The 16772-nt window shown below is 40.3% G+C and overlaps 1 protein-coding gene across 1 annotated transcript in view; it reads right to left on the reverse strand.

Annotated features, from left to right (window-relative positions):
• Positions 1-16772, reverse strand: part of ABCD3 (ATP binding cassette subfamily D member 3) — a 120662-nt gene that overhangs the window by 64917 nt on the left and 38973 nt on the right. Inside the window, exons 3-6 of the mRNA XM_073593107.1 lie at positions 15402-15500; positions 15196-15284; positions 1350-1419; positions 954-1051 (exon numbers count right to left, since the gene is read on the reverse strand). Of these exons, the coding sequence (XP_073449208.1) occupies positions 954-1051; positions 1350-1419; positions 15196-15284; positions 15402-15500 (356 nt within the window). The remainder of the gene's footprint in view (positions 1-953; positions 1052-1349; positions 1420-15195; positions 15285-15401; positions 15501-16772) is intronic.

Raw genomic sequence — 16772 nt, forward strand, 5'->3', positions numbered from 1 at the left:
ATTAGGAAGTTTAAAGCCATTTTCTGATCTGCGGGGTCCAGCTCTCTAAAAAGAGAAGCATTACGGGTAAAACCTCGTTTCTTCGGATACGTGGCCCGGGTACCATTCAATTCGGCCATGAAAAGACACTTTGAATGGATCCGGTTCGCCTGGCTTGCCCCAGTATAGGATATCAGGATATTCCCTTTGGAGCTCAGCACAGGACATCTTTACACGTCCATCACCTAAGACACTGGCGTAAAAACTGAGGTATCCCTGCAAGGGGGAGGGATTATATAGGGGGTTGAACTTCCTGATAGGGTGTGCCAGTGTCCAATCACCAGTGATACCTATATAACCCATCAGTAATTACTGTGGCTCTGTGTCCCGTGATGTTCGAGAAAGAAATACTGACGCTAACATGCAAGTTGGGAAACCAGACTCTTACATATCTCCCCAGCACAAGTGTTTGTTAAAAAATCTAAACAATCAATGTGCCTCTACATCTAAACAGCCACAGACATTAGGTGTCCAACATCTAAAAGGGTGGCGGGGAAGCTTGAGATGTGTTTCTTTATCTCATTTAGCTTCATTTACACCTACCAAGTTCACTAGATCGTCTTTATGCCTTACTAACCAAAATGCAACTTTTGTGAAGTTGTTTACTCTGCTTCACCCAGCAGGACCTCTGTGCTGGGAAAGCAATTGCATTGCGTGAGGAACTGTACCAAAGCCTACCGTTCTTGGATGTCAATGGTAAGATAATAGCACAAGCATATAGAAAAAAATTGTAGGACACAGTATAAATGACTGTATGGATCTGATGATGTAAATAACTAACTATGACCACGTAAAAGAAAATGCACCACCGTAGCCTAACAAAACTGTGAGAAACCCCAATATACAAAAAATAAATAAATAAATAAATAAATAAATAAATAAAAAAAAAAAAAAAAAAAAAAAAAGGTACTCACTTGAGATATTCATCATAGAGGTATTTAGTTAGTCTTTCCCGAAAACATAACTTCAGTTCGTTGAGGCCAAATTTCAAAAAATTATTTACTAATGAGATCTGTTAAAACAAGAAGTAATGTTATAAAAGCTAAAGTGTTTGCCATAAAGGAAAAAGAATATTTGATCAGAACATTTTACCAACACAAACTCTTTATAAGTCGGCAATCAGGAACATTCCTGTACCAAAACAATTATGAAGATATCCTTCTGCAAAGAACAGAAGCAAACCATGTGACTATCATTAATACAGTCAGCGTCAGGAGCAAAGCAAACATATAATCCCTCATTATATTAACAGTTCAACTCGCTTACAAAAAAAATTACTTTGGGGAAGAGAAAAAAAAAGCCAAACTTACGGCAGGCATGGTGGCGATAAAGTTGAATAGGTATTTCTTAAAATCTTTTCTGCTGCGACCAATGATAGCACTGCAAACCATCACATGCACATAGTGTTAATAGCATACATGTAAGTACATTTACTAGAAGAAATTAAAAAGCATGCCTATGTGAAAAACATGTTGGAATTCTAATTTACAAAGAACAGGCCAAGCAACAAAGTATTTAAAATTAACATGTTGATGAGCTACAATTGTAGGTACTGAAGGTGCACTTTGATTTCCGAAACACAGAGAAGTAAATGTCAGAGTGTGTTATTTGAAGTAGCATACACATTATTAAAATACTGGCATCAAAGGCACCCCTGAAAAGAAAAGGGTTCATTTTTATCCCTTTCACTGCAAGTTTCTCGTCTTCAGACCTGCGCTGGCTGAGAAATGTTGTGCACCTGACATTTTCCTAGATGTCAGGTAACTGGTCCCCCTCTGCACACTTGCTTCAACCTTTACATTACTGTGCTCCTGGCTACAACCCCTCCCTATCACTACAGGACACAGAGGGGTAGAGACCAGAGCAAGGAATCAAGCATTTAACACACCCAGAAGTGTACTAGATGCCGAAGATGTTTCAGCCAGCACAGCTCATGGAGAGAGCAGAGATCAATGAAATGGGCAGCATGAGGAGATAAAAATGAACCCTTTATTATGCAGGAATGCCTGCCATTCAGAGATTTAGGTCACTTTAAATCACAGCTATTCAGACAGCAAAAAACTTGTCTGTTACAATCATCACCCCTATTAAATAAAGAAGTAGACATGGTGATAAGCGCACTTAATACAATAAATTCTTACATACAAAAGACAAACAATGTGTGCCTGCACTCCAAGAGGTAAAAATGTATATTACTAGAAAAATATTATTTTATGTAAGAAAAACACACACACAAAAGTACTCAGAATATTTTTAAAAGTTTGAGTCTTGCCCCAATAAAGGATTTTTTTTAAAAGGTAGGAATTTGTGTTTATTTACAGAATTTTTTATTTTTGGAGGGGGGGATGAGTAACCAGGGGGACCTTTTACCCATTCACGTCAAGAAGAGGGCAGAAATCTGGAGGTTCCTTCTGTTAAAGAGGACTTCCAGATTCCAATAAGTGCCCTGCCCACATACCCCCACAACCACTGGGTCAGGGCTGTAGGGAAGAGGTCCTTATCCTCAGCAACATCAACACGGGGACAAGGTTCTCTGCCAGGGGGGTACACCCTGTTAACTGCCCCCTAAAGTCTCTTTATAGGATAAAAATTGTTGCCACATAATTTTAACAGTTTAAGATCCTTCAGTGTAATTATATTATCCTTTGTCCTGAGTCAAAAGTTCACATATTTTAAATCTTCATCACAAAACAGCTGAAGACTGTTTCAAATAGCTTTTCTTACAACACTATGCCACTTAGGTCTCTTATTCCTATAGTTTAAAAAAATATTTTATGAACTTCCGTAAAACATTTATGGCACAGGTATTCTTTTGCAGTGATGCCTCTAATGTCCGCTGGATATCCCACATACTTTTCAAAGCTGCAGTTCCCTGGATCTGTATGAATATGAACAACCTCTGGTCTAAAACCACGTCTATTTACTTTAATAGGGATATATGGTACAAGTTTAAGATACATATCACTATGGATGTTACCCTTCATACCGCCTGGACTGCCTCGAGGGTAGCAGGGTACAGCTATAAAAGCACTGGTACGTCAACCCAATTCAGCTCAAAACCGAAGGCGTCATCAGGATGCACATTAACTATGTACCTTCATCAATTTAAATGAGCAACGTTATCCAAACCAGGTTACCTATTAAAGTGATCATAGCAGGGCATATATGGTTATTGGCTTACAAGTATCTTCACATAAAGCAGGAATTAGATCAATGTAATCTAACGTAAACTGCCCATTTCTATCTTCTTTTTATGCCATGTCCACTTTACATTGTGAAAAACATTGGCATATATGTATATCTAATACCATTCCTTCTGAAGGAGGATACAATCAACATATTATTTGCAAGGGCTAGTATGCAACTGGCTTTCAGTCTTATTCCTTTCAAGGAGGACTTATGGAGTTCAGGAAAACATGCTGCCATAGATTTGTTGGGTTATTTGTGGCTATACCTATCAAATACTCAACTATACAGATCCTAAATTCCCTAAGTCTTAACTATATAGATCAACTAAAAAAAAATCCCTAGATGGCTGATGATTCAAAAATGTTTAACTTTCTAGACCAATCATAATAGATAAATATGTCTCCAGACTAGTGTTAATTTTGACATCAAATTTCAATTTAGTTTTAGTTCTTGTCTTTTGACTAAAATGCCATTTTAGTTTTAGTCGCATTTTAGACATCTGGGTTGTTTTAGTTTTAGTCGACTAAAATATCCAGTACATTTTATTAGACTAATATCGAAAGGGTTTAGTTAAATTTTAATGCATTATTTCTTTAGAACTGCCAAACATTATATACTCCTGGGGTAAAAATCTAAAAACATGTTTATTATTCATGGTATTAAGGTTTGAACATGCACTACAGACACAGATTTAGCCGTTAAATAGAGCCGTGATATAAATTAAATTCAGTTTTAGTCATAGTCTTGACTAAAATGTCATTTTAGTTTTAGTCATATTTTAGTCATCTAAATTGTTTTAGTTTTAGTTGTATTTTAGTCAACAAAATTAACATTGCTCCAGACTCAACACAACTGCAAAGAGAACAACTCCAAATCCATGCCTTGTTTCCACATGTTTCCCTTCTTCTCTGAGACTTGGAATTCACAAGACACCAATATGTATTTCAAATTCTTCCTATTCTCGCAGTCAGAGGATGTGGACCTACTCTTTTTTTCTATAATTAGGTTCAACTGGAGGATTTGCCAAGGTCTTTTAAGTTTTTATTTAAACCTGTCCCAACGGACAGGCACCATACTGTATATATGTACCCTTGTCACTAGCAGTGTTTCTCTACAGCCCTACCCCCCCCCCACACACACACACACACAGGAGAGAACTACAATCTATCTGGACAACCTTCTTATGTGTTTGTCAAACTTTGGAGTATCCTACAAAACACTACTACTTGTAATTTTCATCAATTCTTTTTCAAAAATCATCATTTCATGAGCAGTTGAATGTATTCTAAACTTTTCCATATGGTATAGCTTATTTCCTGGTGAGGAGATGGAAAATATATGAATAAAGCAGTAAATTTGTGACTGTACGTTTGCGGCAAGTCTTTGTTTTTAAATTAGGAGCAAATGGATGCTGCTACAAGTCTCCCACGTGATCCTCAAGGCATCGGCTGCAATGGCCAGCGCATCTGCTGAGAAGGTATACAGAACCCTCGGATGGCTGCACTCCGCACAATTCCGGCTTATTGAAATATCATGTAAAAATGTGTATACAGGCATGACATGAGTAAGCGTTAAGGCTCCTTTCACACTACCGCAGCTTTAAAGTCGCACGACTTTGCTGCAATTTCAGGGAATGTCTGTGTAAACTTGAGGTCTATAGACCTCAACTCGCATCCTATGCCTCGTTTCCACTGAGTGGATTGGTTTGGGTCAGTACAGTTTGGAAGGCCTAGAATGGTCCGGCCTATTCAGGTGAGCATTTCCACTGCAAGTGGGACTGCCAGGGGCCATACGTGGGTTTAGAAAAATTGCCTAGCATGGCGTCACACGTCCGCCAATCAGTGGAATGTATCGTAGCTCCGCCCTAACCGAACCTTACCATTTTCTATGGCCCCACATCTGAAGCAGGACCCAGAATGGTGCAGCTCGGTTCGGTTGTATGGGCCGCTTTCATAATGGAAACACTCAAAATAGCGTACCGTACCGAACGAACCGATATGCTGAGTGGAAACGAGGCAAAAGTCAGACCAAAGTAGTACAGGGACTACTTCAAAGTCGTACCGATATGAATGGTACTCATTGGAAATAATGGGGTACGACTTGTCATGCGACTTTGCAGTCCCAAGGGGCCCTAAATCATCACGAAACGTGTTGACCTTGCACCCCTTACCCTTTTTGTCTGTATACATGGTATTTTTACATGATTTTTTTAATAAACCAGAATTAGGCGGAGTGCAGCCATCCAGAGTTTCTGTATACCTTTGTTTTTAAATTATTTCTTGGAAAATTTCCAAGCTCAAGAGCCGAATCTTTATCCAATTCAAATTCACAGTAAAGAACACGTTGTACTTATTATCATTGACTCATCCACCTTACCAATCGTTCTGTGCCTGCTACCCCTCTCAGTCAATCCCTCCACTGGCTTCCGCTCACCCAACAAAATTAAATTCAAATACTAACAACTACTTACAAAGCCATCCAAAATTTAGCCCCCAGCTACATCACTAGCCTAGTCTCTAAATACCAACCTACTCGTTCTCTTCGTTTCTCTCAAGACCTTCTGCTCTCTAGCTCCCTCGTCACCTCCTCCCATGCTCGCCTCCAGGACTTTTCCAAAGCCTCTCCAATCCTATGGAATGGTAACTATATTCAGGTGCGCTACTAATGTCACAAACAAACGGATTGAGGGAACTCCCTCAGCCTGGATGTGTATGTGAATTATACCTTAGAGCAATAATAGTAAATAACAAAAATTGTAACACCACCAATGTTGGGTATTGCACCTTCCATTGAGGTAATATGTGAATGATTACAATGTAGCAAAAAAGTCCACTGAAGGAATAGATAGTTGAAGGAAGACAAAGAAAGTCCTGCAACATAAATATATGTGTATGCTTACTGGGTAAATTAATCCTTTCTCTGTGAACCAGACTCTTGTGACAGAATGAGAAAAGGTGGCCACTTACCAGATCCGTGGGACCCCTATCACGGGGGTCTTATGGGCTCATAGAGTATCCAGGAACAGCTGATAAGATCCTCTTACTCAGTCATCCATCCACCCGGGATCCTCCACTGGCATCAAGGTAGCGGTGTAAAGAAATCCCATGCACTGGAGCAGCTGATCGGATCACACAGACTCACTCCTTCACAGGCGCTGTTTAGTTCTATGCAGCCGGACTGTCTTCAATAGTGACTTTCGCCATATGTGAATTAAAAAAAACAGGAGAAATGCCATAGTGTAATAGGTAAAAACTTCTTTAATAAAACAAAGACATGGCCGGCATCCAAAATGTTAGCAGTAAATCAAAAAATACGGAAAGTTTTAGCGACACTGCTGCATTCAGGCTAGTCAGCTGCTATGTGGTGACATCAGGTTTCTTGGCTTCCCCTACGCTGCGTTTCTCCGTAAGGGGCATCGACTGGGAAAGGAGGCTGAAGGTTCATTCAACATTTTGGATGCTGACCATGTCTTTGTTTTATTAAAGAAGTTTTTACCTATTACACTTTGGAGTTTCTCCTGTTTTTTTTAATTCACATACGGCGAAAGTCACTATTGAAGACAGTCCGGCTGCATAGAACTAAACAGCGCCTGTGAAGGAGTGAGTCTGTGTGATCCGATCAGCTGCTCCAGTGCATGGGATTTCTTTACACCGCTACCTTGATGCCAGTGGAGGATCCCGGGTGGATGGATGACTGAGTAAGAGGATCTTATCAGCTGTTCCTGGATACTCTATGAGCCCATAAGACCCCCGTGATAGGGGTCCCACGGATCTGGTAAGCGGCCACCTTTTCTCATTCTATCACAAGAGTCTGGTTCACAGAGAAAGGATTAATTTACCCAGGAAGCATAGACATATTTATGTTGCAGGACTTTCTTTGTCTTCCTTCAGTGGACTTTTTTGCTACATTGTAATCATTCACAAATTACCTCAATGGAAGGTGCAATACCCAACATTTGTGTTGTTACAATTTTTTTGTTATTTACTATTGTTGCTCTAAGGTATAATTCACATACACATCCAGGCTGAGGGAGTTCCCTCAGTCCGATTGTTTGTGACATTAGTAGCGCACCTGAATATAGTTACCATATTGCTAAAACTGAAAATTCCGGGTTTTTTTAAGGTTGCAGCACTTTTTGTCATTTGTCTCATTTCACTCACTAGATAGTTTATTGTTTGTTTATTTATATAGTTTTTTGTAATCTAAAGAAAATAATTTCACTTTATATGTGCAGAATTGTGTGGAAATATTCTGCTGTTCACTTTTGAACCCTCATCACGTTTTAAATAAGATAGCAATTTTGGGGTTAGCGCAGATTTTTTGCGATATACCAATCCTATGGAATGCCTTACCTCAATCTGTCTGCTTATCTCCTACTCTATTAGCTTTTAGACAATGCCTAAAAACCCTTCGCTTTAGAGGAGAAGCCTACCCTACCCACACCTAACAACTGTATTTTCAATTTCTCCATCAGCTCACCCCCCTCAGTTATTACCTTTTGTTCCACTTGACCCTCCCTTCTAGATTGTAAGCTCTAATGAGCAGGGTCCTCTGATCCCTCCTGTATTGATTTGTATTGTAAGTGTACTGTCTGCCCCCATGTTGTAAAGCGCTGCGCAAACTGTTGGCGCTATATAAATCCTGTATAATATTATTAATAGACAAATTTAGATTTTTGGCCCTTCCAACACTTTGTTGTCATACCAAATCCAGAGAATGAACATAGGTAGGCACACCTCCTGTATTAAGCCTGGTACACACTGATAGCTCCATCAGCAGGCTGCATGAAAAAAAAAAAAAAAAGAAATATGGCAGATCGCCTTACCAGCACAAGCGATGTTGGTGCAGCGAATTCCTGCACTGTGACAGAGTTCTGACGGGGGGAACCCCGCCAGAACACACTGATCAGCGCTTGCAGGCATTGGTTGCAAGCACTGATCGGATGCTGGTTTTTCCAGCATGTCCCTTCGACAAAAGCCCGTCGTTAGATCAGCTTCTGTTGAACAGACGGCTATATACACTTACTAAATGTTATCCGGTCAGCAGGAACCCATGTGTACACAGCATTAGGATGCCCCCACTCTGGATGCGTACAGGGGGAAAATTGGACAGCAGCACTGTTAGTCTTTGGGGTGGAATGTAATCCTATGGAGGTCTTTATGACAAGCCTTGATCCACTTTTATCCAGTGAGTACATTTTCATTGTTTAACCTTTTTTAAATTGATACACCTAGATGGAGGCACCCTCTTGTTTTTTTAGTATCGTAAGAAACACTATTTGGAATTGTTCTTCTTTAAAGGCACTTTCTGTTGCAATAACTATGCAATATATCAATGACCTTCAGCTGTTTTGTGATGAAGATTTAGAACATGACTTGAACCCCAACTCCTAAATAGGAGGCTATCATGAGAGGATCTTGAATGATAACATTTTGTGGCAACAACTGAATGAAACCTCTATGGAAAGATTTTACAACCGGATTTAGTTAGGGTTTAGTGCCATTAGGACCTGTAGTGGTTTACAACATAAAAATAGGAGGGAATTCCTGAGAGTTTTAAGACAAATCTATCTAGTATTATTTTTGTGTGCATGAAAAAGGGGTTTATGTTTTGATACGATCGCCACGCATTTTGCATATTAAATTTACATAGCATAACCATTTTCTAACAAAATTAATCAAACAAAACCCCCCGCCCCCCCCTTTTTTTTTTTTTTTTATATGTATGTGAAAGAAGTATTTCACGTCTTTTAAAAATTTTTGGGCACTTGGGTATTGACTGTAATATGGACACGCTATGAATTAGTTTTGATTAACCGCTTAAAGACCAGCCGCCGTCATTTGCTGGCGGCACAATGGCTCTCCTGCGCGAATCACCGCAGGCTTACTTGCGGGCGGGCGTGCGCTCGCTCCTGATGTGGGAGCGTGCCCGCAGGTTGGGAGGACTCGGTGTCCTCCTGCGGCCCGCGATCGCCTTGTATACAGGCAGAACGGGGAAATGCCTAAACAGGCATTTCCTCATTCTGACAGGTGACATGACAAATGCCATAAACCTATTCCCCATTTTGTAGACGCTATAATTTGAGAAAAACAATCAATACACGCTTATTGCGATTTTTTTACCAAAAATATGTAGAATATGTAAGAATACATAATAATATGTAAGAATACATATCGGCCTAAACTGATGAAGAAATTTGTTTTTTAAAAAAAATGTGGGATATTATAGCAAAAAGTAAAAAATATTGTTTTTTCTTCAAAATTGTCGCTTTTTTTGTTTATAGCGCCAAAAATAAAAACCGCAGGGGTGATCAAATACCACCAAAAGAAAGCTCTATTTGTGGGGAAAAAAGGATGTCAATTTTGTTTGGGTGCAACGTCGCAATTGTCAGTTAAAGCGACGCAGTGCCGAATCGCAAAAAAATGCTCTGGTCATTAAGGGGGTAAAACCTTCCGGGGCTGAAGTGGTTAAAGCATTGCACAGCATCCAGCTCCATCTTTCCTTAGTATCTGTTACTCTAGCTCATCTTAATCTAGGACTCATCACCTATTTTTATACCAAGTATACCTATGTAAATTCTAATGTTGTCCTTCATATTGTATTTATCTAGAAAATCTTAGTGTTAACCACTTTACACCGGTTTTCTGGAGCCGCACTTCAGCTGATTTGCCGATCAGCTGGAGTGTCATGACCAGGGCGTAAGCGCACATCGTAGGAGGCATCTCTCGATGGGAGATACCATTTCACGGCCACAATTGAAACCTATACAAACAGCGGGGGGAGACCGTAGTTCTCACATTGTGCGGATGGTCCGGTTTTGCCTGTGTTGCAGAGCAGGTTTGCTGTGTTGAACATCCGGTTTTGCCTGTGTGAAAGGGCGGGTTGCAACACAGACAAAACCAGCTCTTAAACACAGCCACTAGTCGCCCGTCAGCAGCAGTGATGCACAATCTGAGAACTATGGTGTCCCCCGCTGTTTGTATAGGTTTAAATTGTGCCTGTGAAATGGTATCTCCCATCGAGAGATACCCGCACATACTGCGCATTCGCCCTGGTTACATCAGCCCAGCTGATCGGCAAATCAGCTGTTGTGCTGTTCAATATGGCGGATGCGCAGTACATACTGGGCACTTCTCGATGGGGAGCACTTCGACAGAACACTGGCAAAAGCCACTGCTTTAAATGGGACTGTGATGCCTGGGGATGGTAGAAGGGACTCCCAATTGTGCAGCATTGTGATTGGCTGCACAGTGCTGAAATCATCAGGAGCCTGTCCTACCGGTTCCAGATGATCTGTGCTTGACAGCTCAGCCACAGTCCTGGGGGACACCTTAGAAAAAGACAGAGATGGTGTATATGTGTGACAACTGGGCTTTAAGGCTCACCACATACATGTAATATAGCGGTCACGAAGTATTTAAGCTAGGTTAGAAATTGGATATGATCTTTAAAAAATTAAACAATTTTTTTTAGGTTAAATGGGGGTATTTTCACAATTATGTATTTTCTCAGGGAAATTTAAAATTTGAGGCAGTGCAAAGAGGTTATCTTTAAAACAAATGGCAACAGTAAGGACTTCATATAGTTGATTGTTAAATGTAATCAGGACTAAAAAAAGGCCATTCCTGGAAGGATTAGGAATTTTTACTCTGCCCTGTGCACTATGGTTTTCTTGCTACAATATACAGTCATGTAAAAAATAAAGTACACCCCATGGAAATTGCAGATTAACCCATTTTAATAGACAAACATTAGATCTTTAGTCAAATACTGCCAACAGATAATGGTGATACCTGACCAAATAACACAAAAAAAAAAAAAATGGAGTATCCACTCTGAAAGTATAAATTAATAAAAATGTAGATTTGTCATATAGAAAGATGAAATATACCCCTACATCAATTAAATTAGAATTCAGGGTTTCAGATTAGGTGCCAATGATCAGAACCTCTTTAGGGAGTATACAGGTGAAATCTGTTGTATTTCAACCTCAGATATCCAGGGTCCGGTGTACTCTTTGTTACTGATGTGTATAGTGCCATCATGCCAACAGCTTTCTTAGGCCTTCAAAGGTGACTGTGTAATCCTATGGCCTCATGCACACAGGATGTAAAACAGCTTGACGTACCTAAACATTTGCAAATGCACCTAAATGCTAGGTGCGTTTTGTACTTGAGTGTTCATTTGTCCAGAATGTAATAATCTGGCCAATGAAATGAATGAACACCCAAACACTTGACGTGCCTAAAAAAGCGTTTCCAAAACATGGCTTTAACCACTTGCCGACTGGCTCATGCCGATATATACGTCGGCAGAAGGGCACGTACAGGCAGATTAACGTACCTGTACATTAAACTTTAAGAAGCGATTTGCGGGCGCGCGTGTGACCTCCGTGTGATCGCGGGTCCCGCGGACCCGATGTCTGCTGGCATACCCGCAATAGTCTCATGGAGAGGAAGAACGGGGAAATGCTGATGTAAACAAGCATCTCCCCGTTCTGCCTAGTGATACTGTCACTGATCACAGCTCCCTGTAATCGGGAGCAGTGATCAGTGATGTGTCACATGTAGCCCCTCCCCCCCACAGTTAGAATCACTCCCTAGGACACACTTAACCCCTTCACTGACCCCTAGTGGTTAACCTCTTCACTGCCAGTCACATTTACACAGTAATCAATGCATTTTTAATTGCACTGATCGCTGTATAAAAGTGAATGGTCCCAAAATCGCGCCAAAAGTGTCCGATCTGTACGCCATAATGTTGCAGTCACGATAAAAATCGCTGATCACCGCCATTACTAGTAAACAAAAAGAAAAAAAATATTAATAAAAATGCCATAAAACTATCCCCTACTTTGAAGACGCTATAACATTTGCGCAAGCCAATCAATAAACGCTTATTGCGATTTTGCTTACCAAAAATATGTAGAAGAATACGTATCGGCCTAAACTGAGGAAAAAAAATTAGTTTTTTTTATATTTTTTTGGGGATATTTATTATGGCATAATGTGTAATAATGTGTTTTTTTCAAAATTGTCACTATTTTTTTGTTTATAGTGCAAAAAATTAAAAAACGCAGAGGTGATCAAATACATTCAAAAGAAAGCTCTATTTGTGGGGAAAAAAAGGACGTCAATTGTCCATTCAGATAATTTCGGATGAACAGTCGTGACCGGCTCTCAAAAGCTGTGTACTAATGATCGGATTACCGTATGATTGCACTGAAAGGTGTGTTTTTCATCCGATTTTCTAGTCGTATATACTAGGCATTCGATTGCACCAATTTAACTTGTATTTGATGAAAAAGTTATTGTTGTCCAAAGAGAACATTAGAGGAAGATTACAATTTGACATAAATGTATAGGCAGAGACCAGGCCTTCGGGAACAATGTGCTGTGGACTGATTAATCAAAGATAGACTTTTTTGGCCACAGTAACAGTAGACATGTTTGCCCCAAACTGAAAAAAAAAAAAAGTATTTTAGAAGATGAAGCTTATATCAACTGTGACGCATGGGACTGCATTGCAGCTTGCAGTCATCTAAATCATACTGCATCAAAGCGTGCTTCATGAGAATGAGGCCATCTGTCCCAAAGTTGAAGTTGAAACAGAAAATGATCTTTCAACATGATAAAGTTCCAACCACACTAACAAATCTACCAAGGAATTGCTTACAGAAAAGAAATGTAGGTTTCTGGACTGGTTCAGTAAAAGCCCTGATTTGCAACCAAATTAATGTTATAGGGCATTTGAATATGAGAAGTTTCTACAAAAAAGCTCAGACAGGTTGTGCCTGAAGGAACTTTGCATAGAGGAGATATCACAGACTGTTGGGCAGTTATACAATACACCTACAATAAGTTCTATCAAAGAGCCAATAACCACTTGTGAGGTTAAGGGTATACTTAGGTTTTTCACAGCACAAAATAAAATCTGGTGATATTTTTTTGACTAAGGGATTGAAAAGGAAAGGTTTTCCTTGTGCTTTTACTCGAGCATATCATGCTTTATCTGTAGAAATTGCTTGAATAAAAGATCTAAAGTTTGCCTGTTGATATATGTGGAAAAAAATAAGTAACCAGATCCATGGGATGTACTTACTTTTTCACTTGACTGTAAATATGAATCATATACAAACAGTTCACTCTGTGCTGCAGCCATGCACCATTACATACACAGGCAGTAGTTAATATCATGCTTTCACAGCCAACAGATTCCCACAAAGTTTACCAGGGGTATTGCAGCTATATACTGGAAAAAATATTTCTTGAAAACTGCTTTATTCCTGCTTATGATTCCACTGAAATAAGAATCAGGAGAAAACACTTATGTAACTAGATTCCATCTGCCAGAATATATCATAACAACATGACTGCAGGCATGTATAGTAAAAAGTAAAAAAATTACACAATCCAATAACTAGAGACAGTAAATATGTGAAATAAAATAATATTGGAGATCACAAATTGGTAGCCCATTCACACAGGGCAAATTAATCGGTGCCACACGTGATGCCCGTGTTTACCTGCACAGGAATAACAGGTGTTCCATGCATCCCTGTGTAGGCAATCTCACTGCGGTTAATTGGGACACAGCAGCTGCACGGACACAGACGCTGCTCCCAATGTCACATCTGTGCAGGTGCACGGCCCTAAACGCACCCAGGGTGTCAATATGCAAAAAAAATACAAACTTTTGTAATGAATTTCTCCTGAAAATAGCAGTGTTTTTTCCATGCCTATGTAACCCTGTACCTCAAACCTCACAGCTGAATATATCATGTGTGAGGTCATCTAAGGCACTGTCCTCTAAATGGTAGTTTCACAAAATTTGAAGTGTTATTGCTGTGATGCTCACTGTTCCAGTGGTAGCTGTACCTGGGGACCTGCAATGCAAAGGATCTCCTTGCCCCTGCTCATTCATTCATTTTGTGGATCTGTCCTTTCTCAATCATTCCTGCTGCTTCTTGGCTATTGCTCCATCGCTCACCACAATACCAGTTTTCAGAAACATGACAAGCAAATCCCTGCATCTACCTGGAAGACCACATTCACATAGACAGTGAAAACAAAGCATGGTAAGTCGGCAACAGAGAAAAGATCAGCTGCAGGTTCACCACACGTATTACTTAGTGACTCATTTTTTTGGGGTGGGGCACAGCTCCCAAAGTTCAGGCCCTCCCCGCTGACCCCGTACCCAGAAGTGACGACACCTTGTTCCTGTGCAACACTGATCCCTGTCCCAGCTTTAATGGACCGCTGGGCCCTTTCAGTGTAACAAGACACAAGACAGCCATACGGATGTCCCAGCAAGCGACACTAGGCACAAGGCAGTCCCCGGGATGGCGCGGATGATATTGATACGCATGCTGTTTGTTATCGCTTGTTTATGAGGGTTTCCATTATGGTTTTTAATTATTAAATGTTCTAACTGCTACACTCAGAAGGCGCTGCTCTGTCCCTGTTTTTATGTTCCAGAGTTACTTCTATCTGTAAGCTGGCAGCCTTTCGGGATACGCATTCTTTACAATTTACATGGACTATATGTCATGGACTTGAATATTTGAATTATTGCCCTATGTACTAGTTCCATTCCCATAATTTTCTCTATATAGCCTCAGTGCGCCAAATTAATCCACTGTTTGTATACCTCTTTAAGAATCCTAGGAACTACAGAGGCTGACAAGCTTGTGAACAAAAACATGATGTACAATAACAAGAACAAAAGCTACCAGCAGTTTGTTCTTGCCTTAGGAAATCTGCTTTGAAACTATACGTAGGTGTTTTTACATTTGCAACAAGTTGCAGTTTAAGTGGTAAATATTTGCAGTCTCCAGTTCCACCTCTTATTGTAAATGGTTCAGTTTACTGAGAATTAGTGTACTTCCAATTCCTATTATGGACCTATCTCATGTACAGCCTTGTGGATAACTCTGAAACAGCTGGCAGAAAAATAAGTTTTAAATACCTCTCAATAAAAGTGCCATTCTGTATCATCCAGACATCACAGTACGTGCGCACTACCAGCAGGACAGCTATGAGTAGCAGATATCCACCCTAGAGCACAAACAATTTAGTTAGTGACCACAAAACATAATGATGGTATACACTATAATAGAGAGGAATAGAAGAAACTCCTTTACATGGATTAACAGATGGATACAATGTACAGACCTCCTTACTGATCATTTTAGGGACCAATATTCTTAAAATGGAGCCAATTCTTCCAAAAAAAACTTTGTCGACCATGGCCTTTTCTTTCTTCCCCTCTTTCTGTAAAAAGAAAGGGCTTGAAATGTTGAAACATGCAGGTAGGTTATCACTTCATTTTACAGTTTACAACAAAAGACTAAGAACTCCCCTCATGATGTGCAAGCTTAAATCACAAAATCGCTGTCACTACTGCTGTCAGCCTTGTAACAGAAGGAAGGTGCCCCCATCCCTACAGTAAACCCTCATGCCCACCCCTTGTCTCAGCCCTGTTTATGCTTCATACATTTGCATTAAATCTACTACCAAGTGTACGCTTTAAACACTACATACGCTTTCAAATTTTCAGGATGTCACAACATTAAAGGCAACCCAACAACCACATACCATAAAAATCTGCCCCCAACCACACTTATTCTGTGTACGCACACAATACACAGAGATTTCGTGTTTCAAAATTAAGGCACATTCACTTTGCATAAGTACACAATTTATTTTCTCATATCTCACTTTTCTATAGATCTTAAAGCCACCTTTTTCAACCAGGGTGGCATGGCACTCTTAGATGCCTTCTGGGTTCTTCAGAGGTGCTTTGACAAAGAGCATAAAATGTATCCCTAATTGCCCAAACATTGTGTACAAGCCAGCGGGTGGATCAAGCCTGCCTTTTTGTTACACGCCAGGTGATTTTATTGAGAAGCATTAAAACCTTGCTGCTGGCATCCTAACAACCAACGGTTGTTAGGTTGATAAAAAGGATGTCGGATACTTGCACTTGGACCTTGTTTGCTCCTCCACTGTCCCTTTCTATCAGCACTGGGGTGACATTAGCTAAGTGAAGACCACAAACTGAGGAAGAAGGGGAACGCTGGAACATGACTCAGTACCAAAGAAGTGCAAAGGAGTATTTGCTTTGTAGGAATAAATCACCACTGATGTTGGCTGTCCTACATGGGTGGTGTGACAGACTAACCCGCGACAGAGGCTGTTGGAGGGGACTGAATGTGAGCCTCTTGCCTACAGATTATGGGCCCTGGCATTTGGGGTACCCTTGAGGTGTTGTTACTTTGGCTTCGGGTCCTTGTCCCCCAGGACACACAGACTCTGGGGACCCTGTATTTGCCATATTAGCAATAGTGACTGAGTCATACTGTTGGGACACATACTGTGAGGAGATGCTAATATCAACTCCACTCACCTGTCTGATGTCTGCTACAACATGCTTAATGTAAATGAGTCTAGTCTGGCTCACCACAGGTTCTAAGGGTATTCCACACATTGTTGTTTGTTCTAATTAACCCTGTGTTGATGTTTATGGTAATGTGTATTGAATAG

The sequence above is a fragment of the Aquarana catesbeiana genome, linkage group LG07 (assembly GCF_042186555.1).
Source record: "Aquarana catesbeiana isolate 2022-GZ linkage group LG07, ASM4218655v1, whole genome shotgun sequence".
Lineage (NCBI taxonomy): Eukaryota > Metazoa > Chordata > Amphibia > Anura > Ranidae > Aquarana > Aquarana catesbeiana.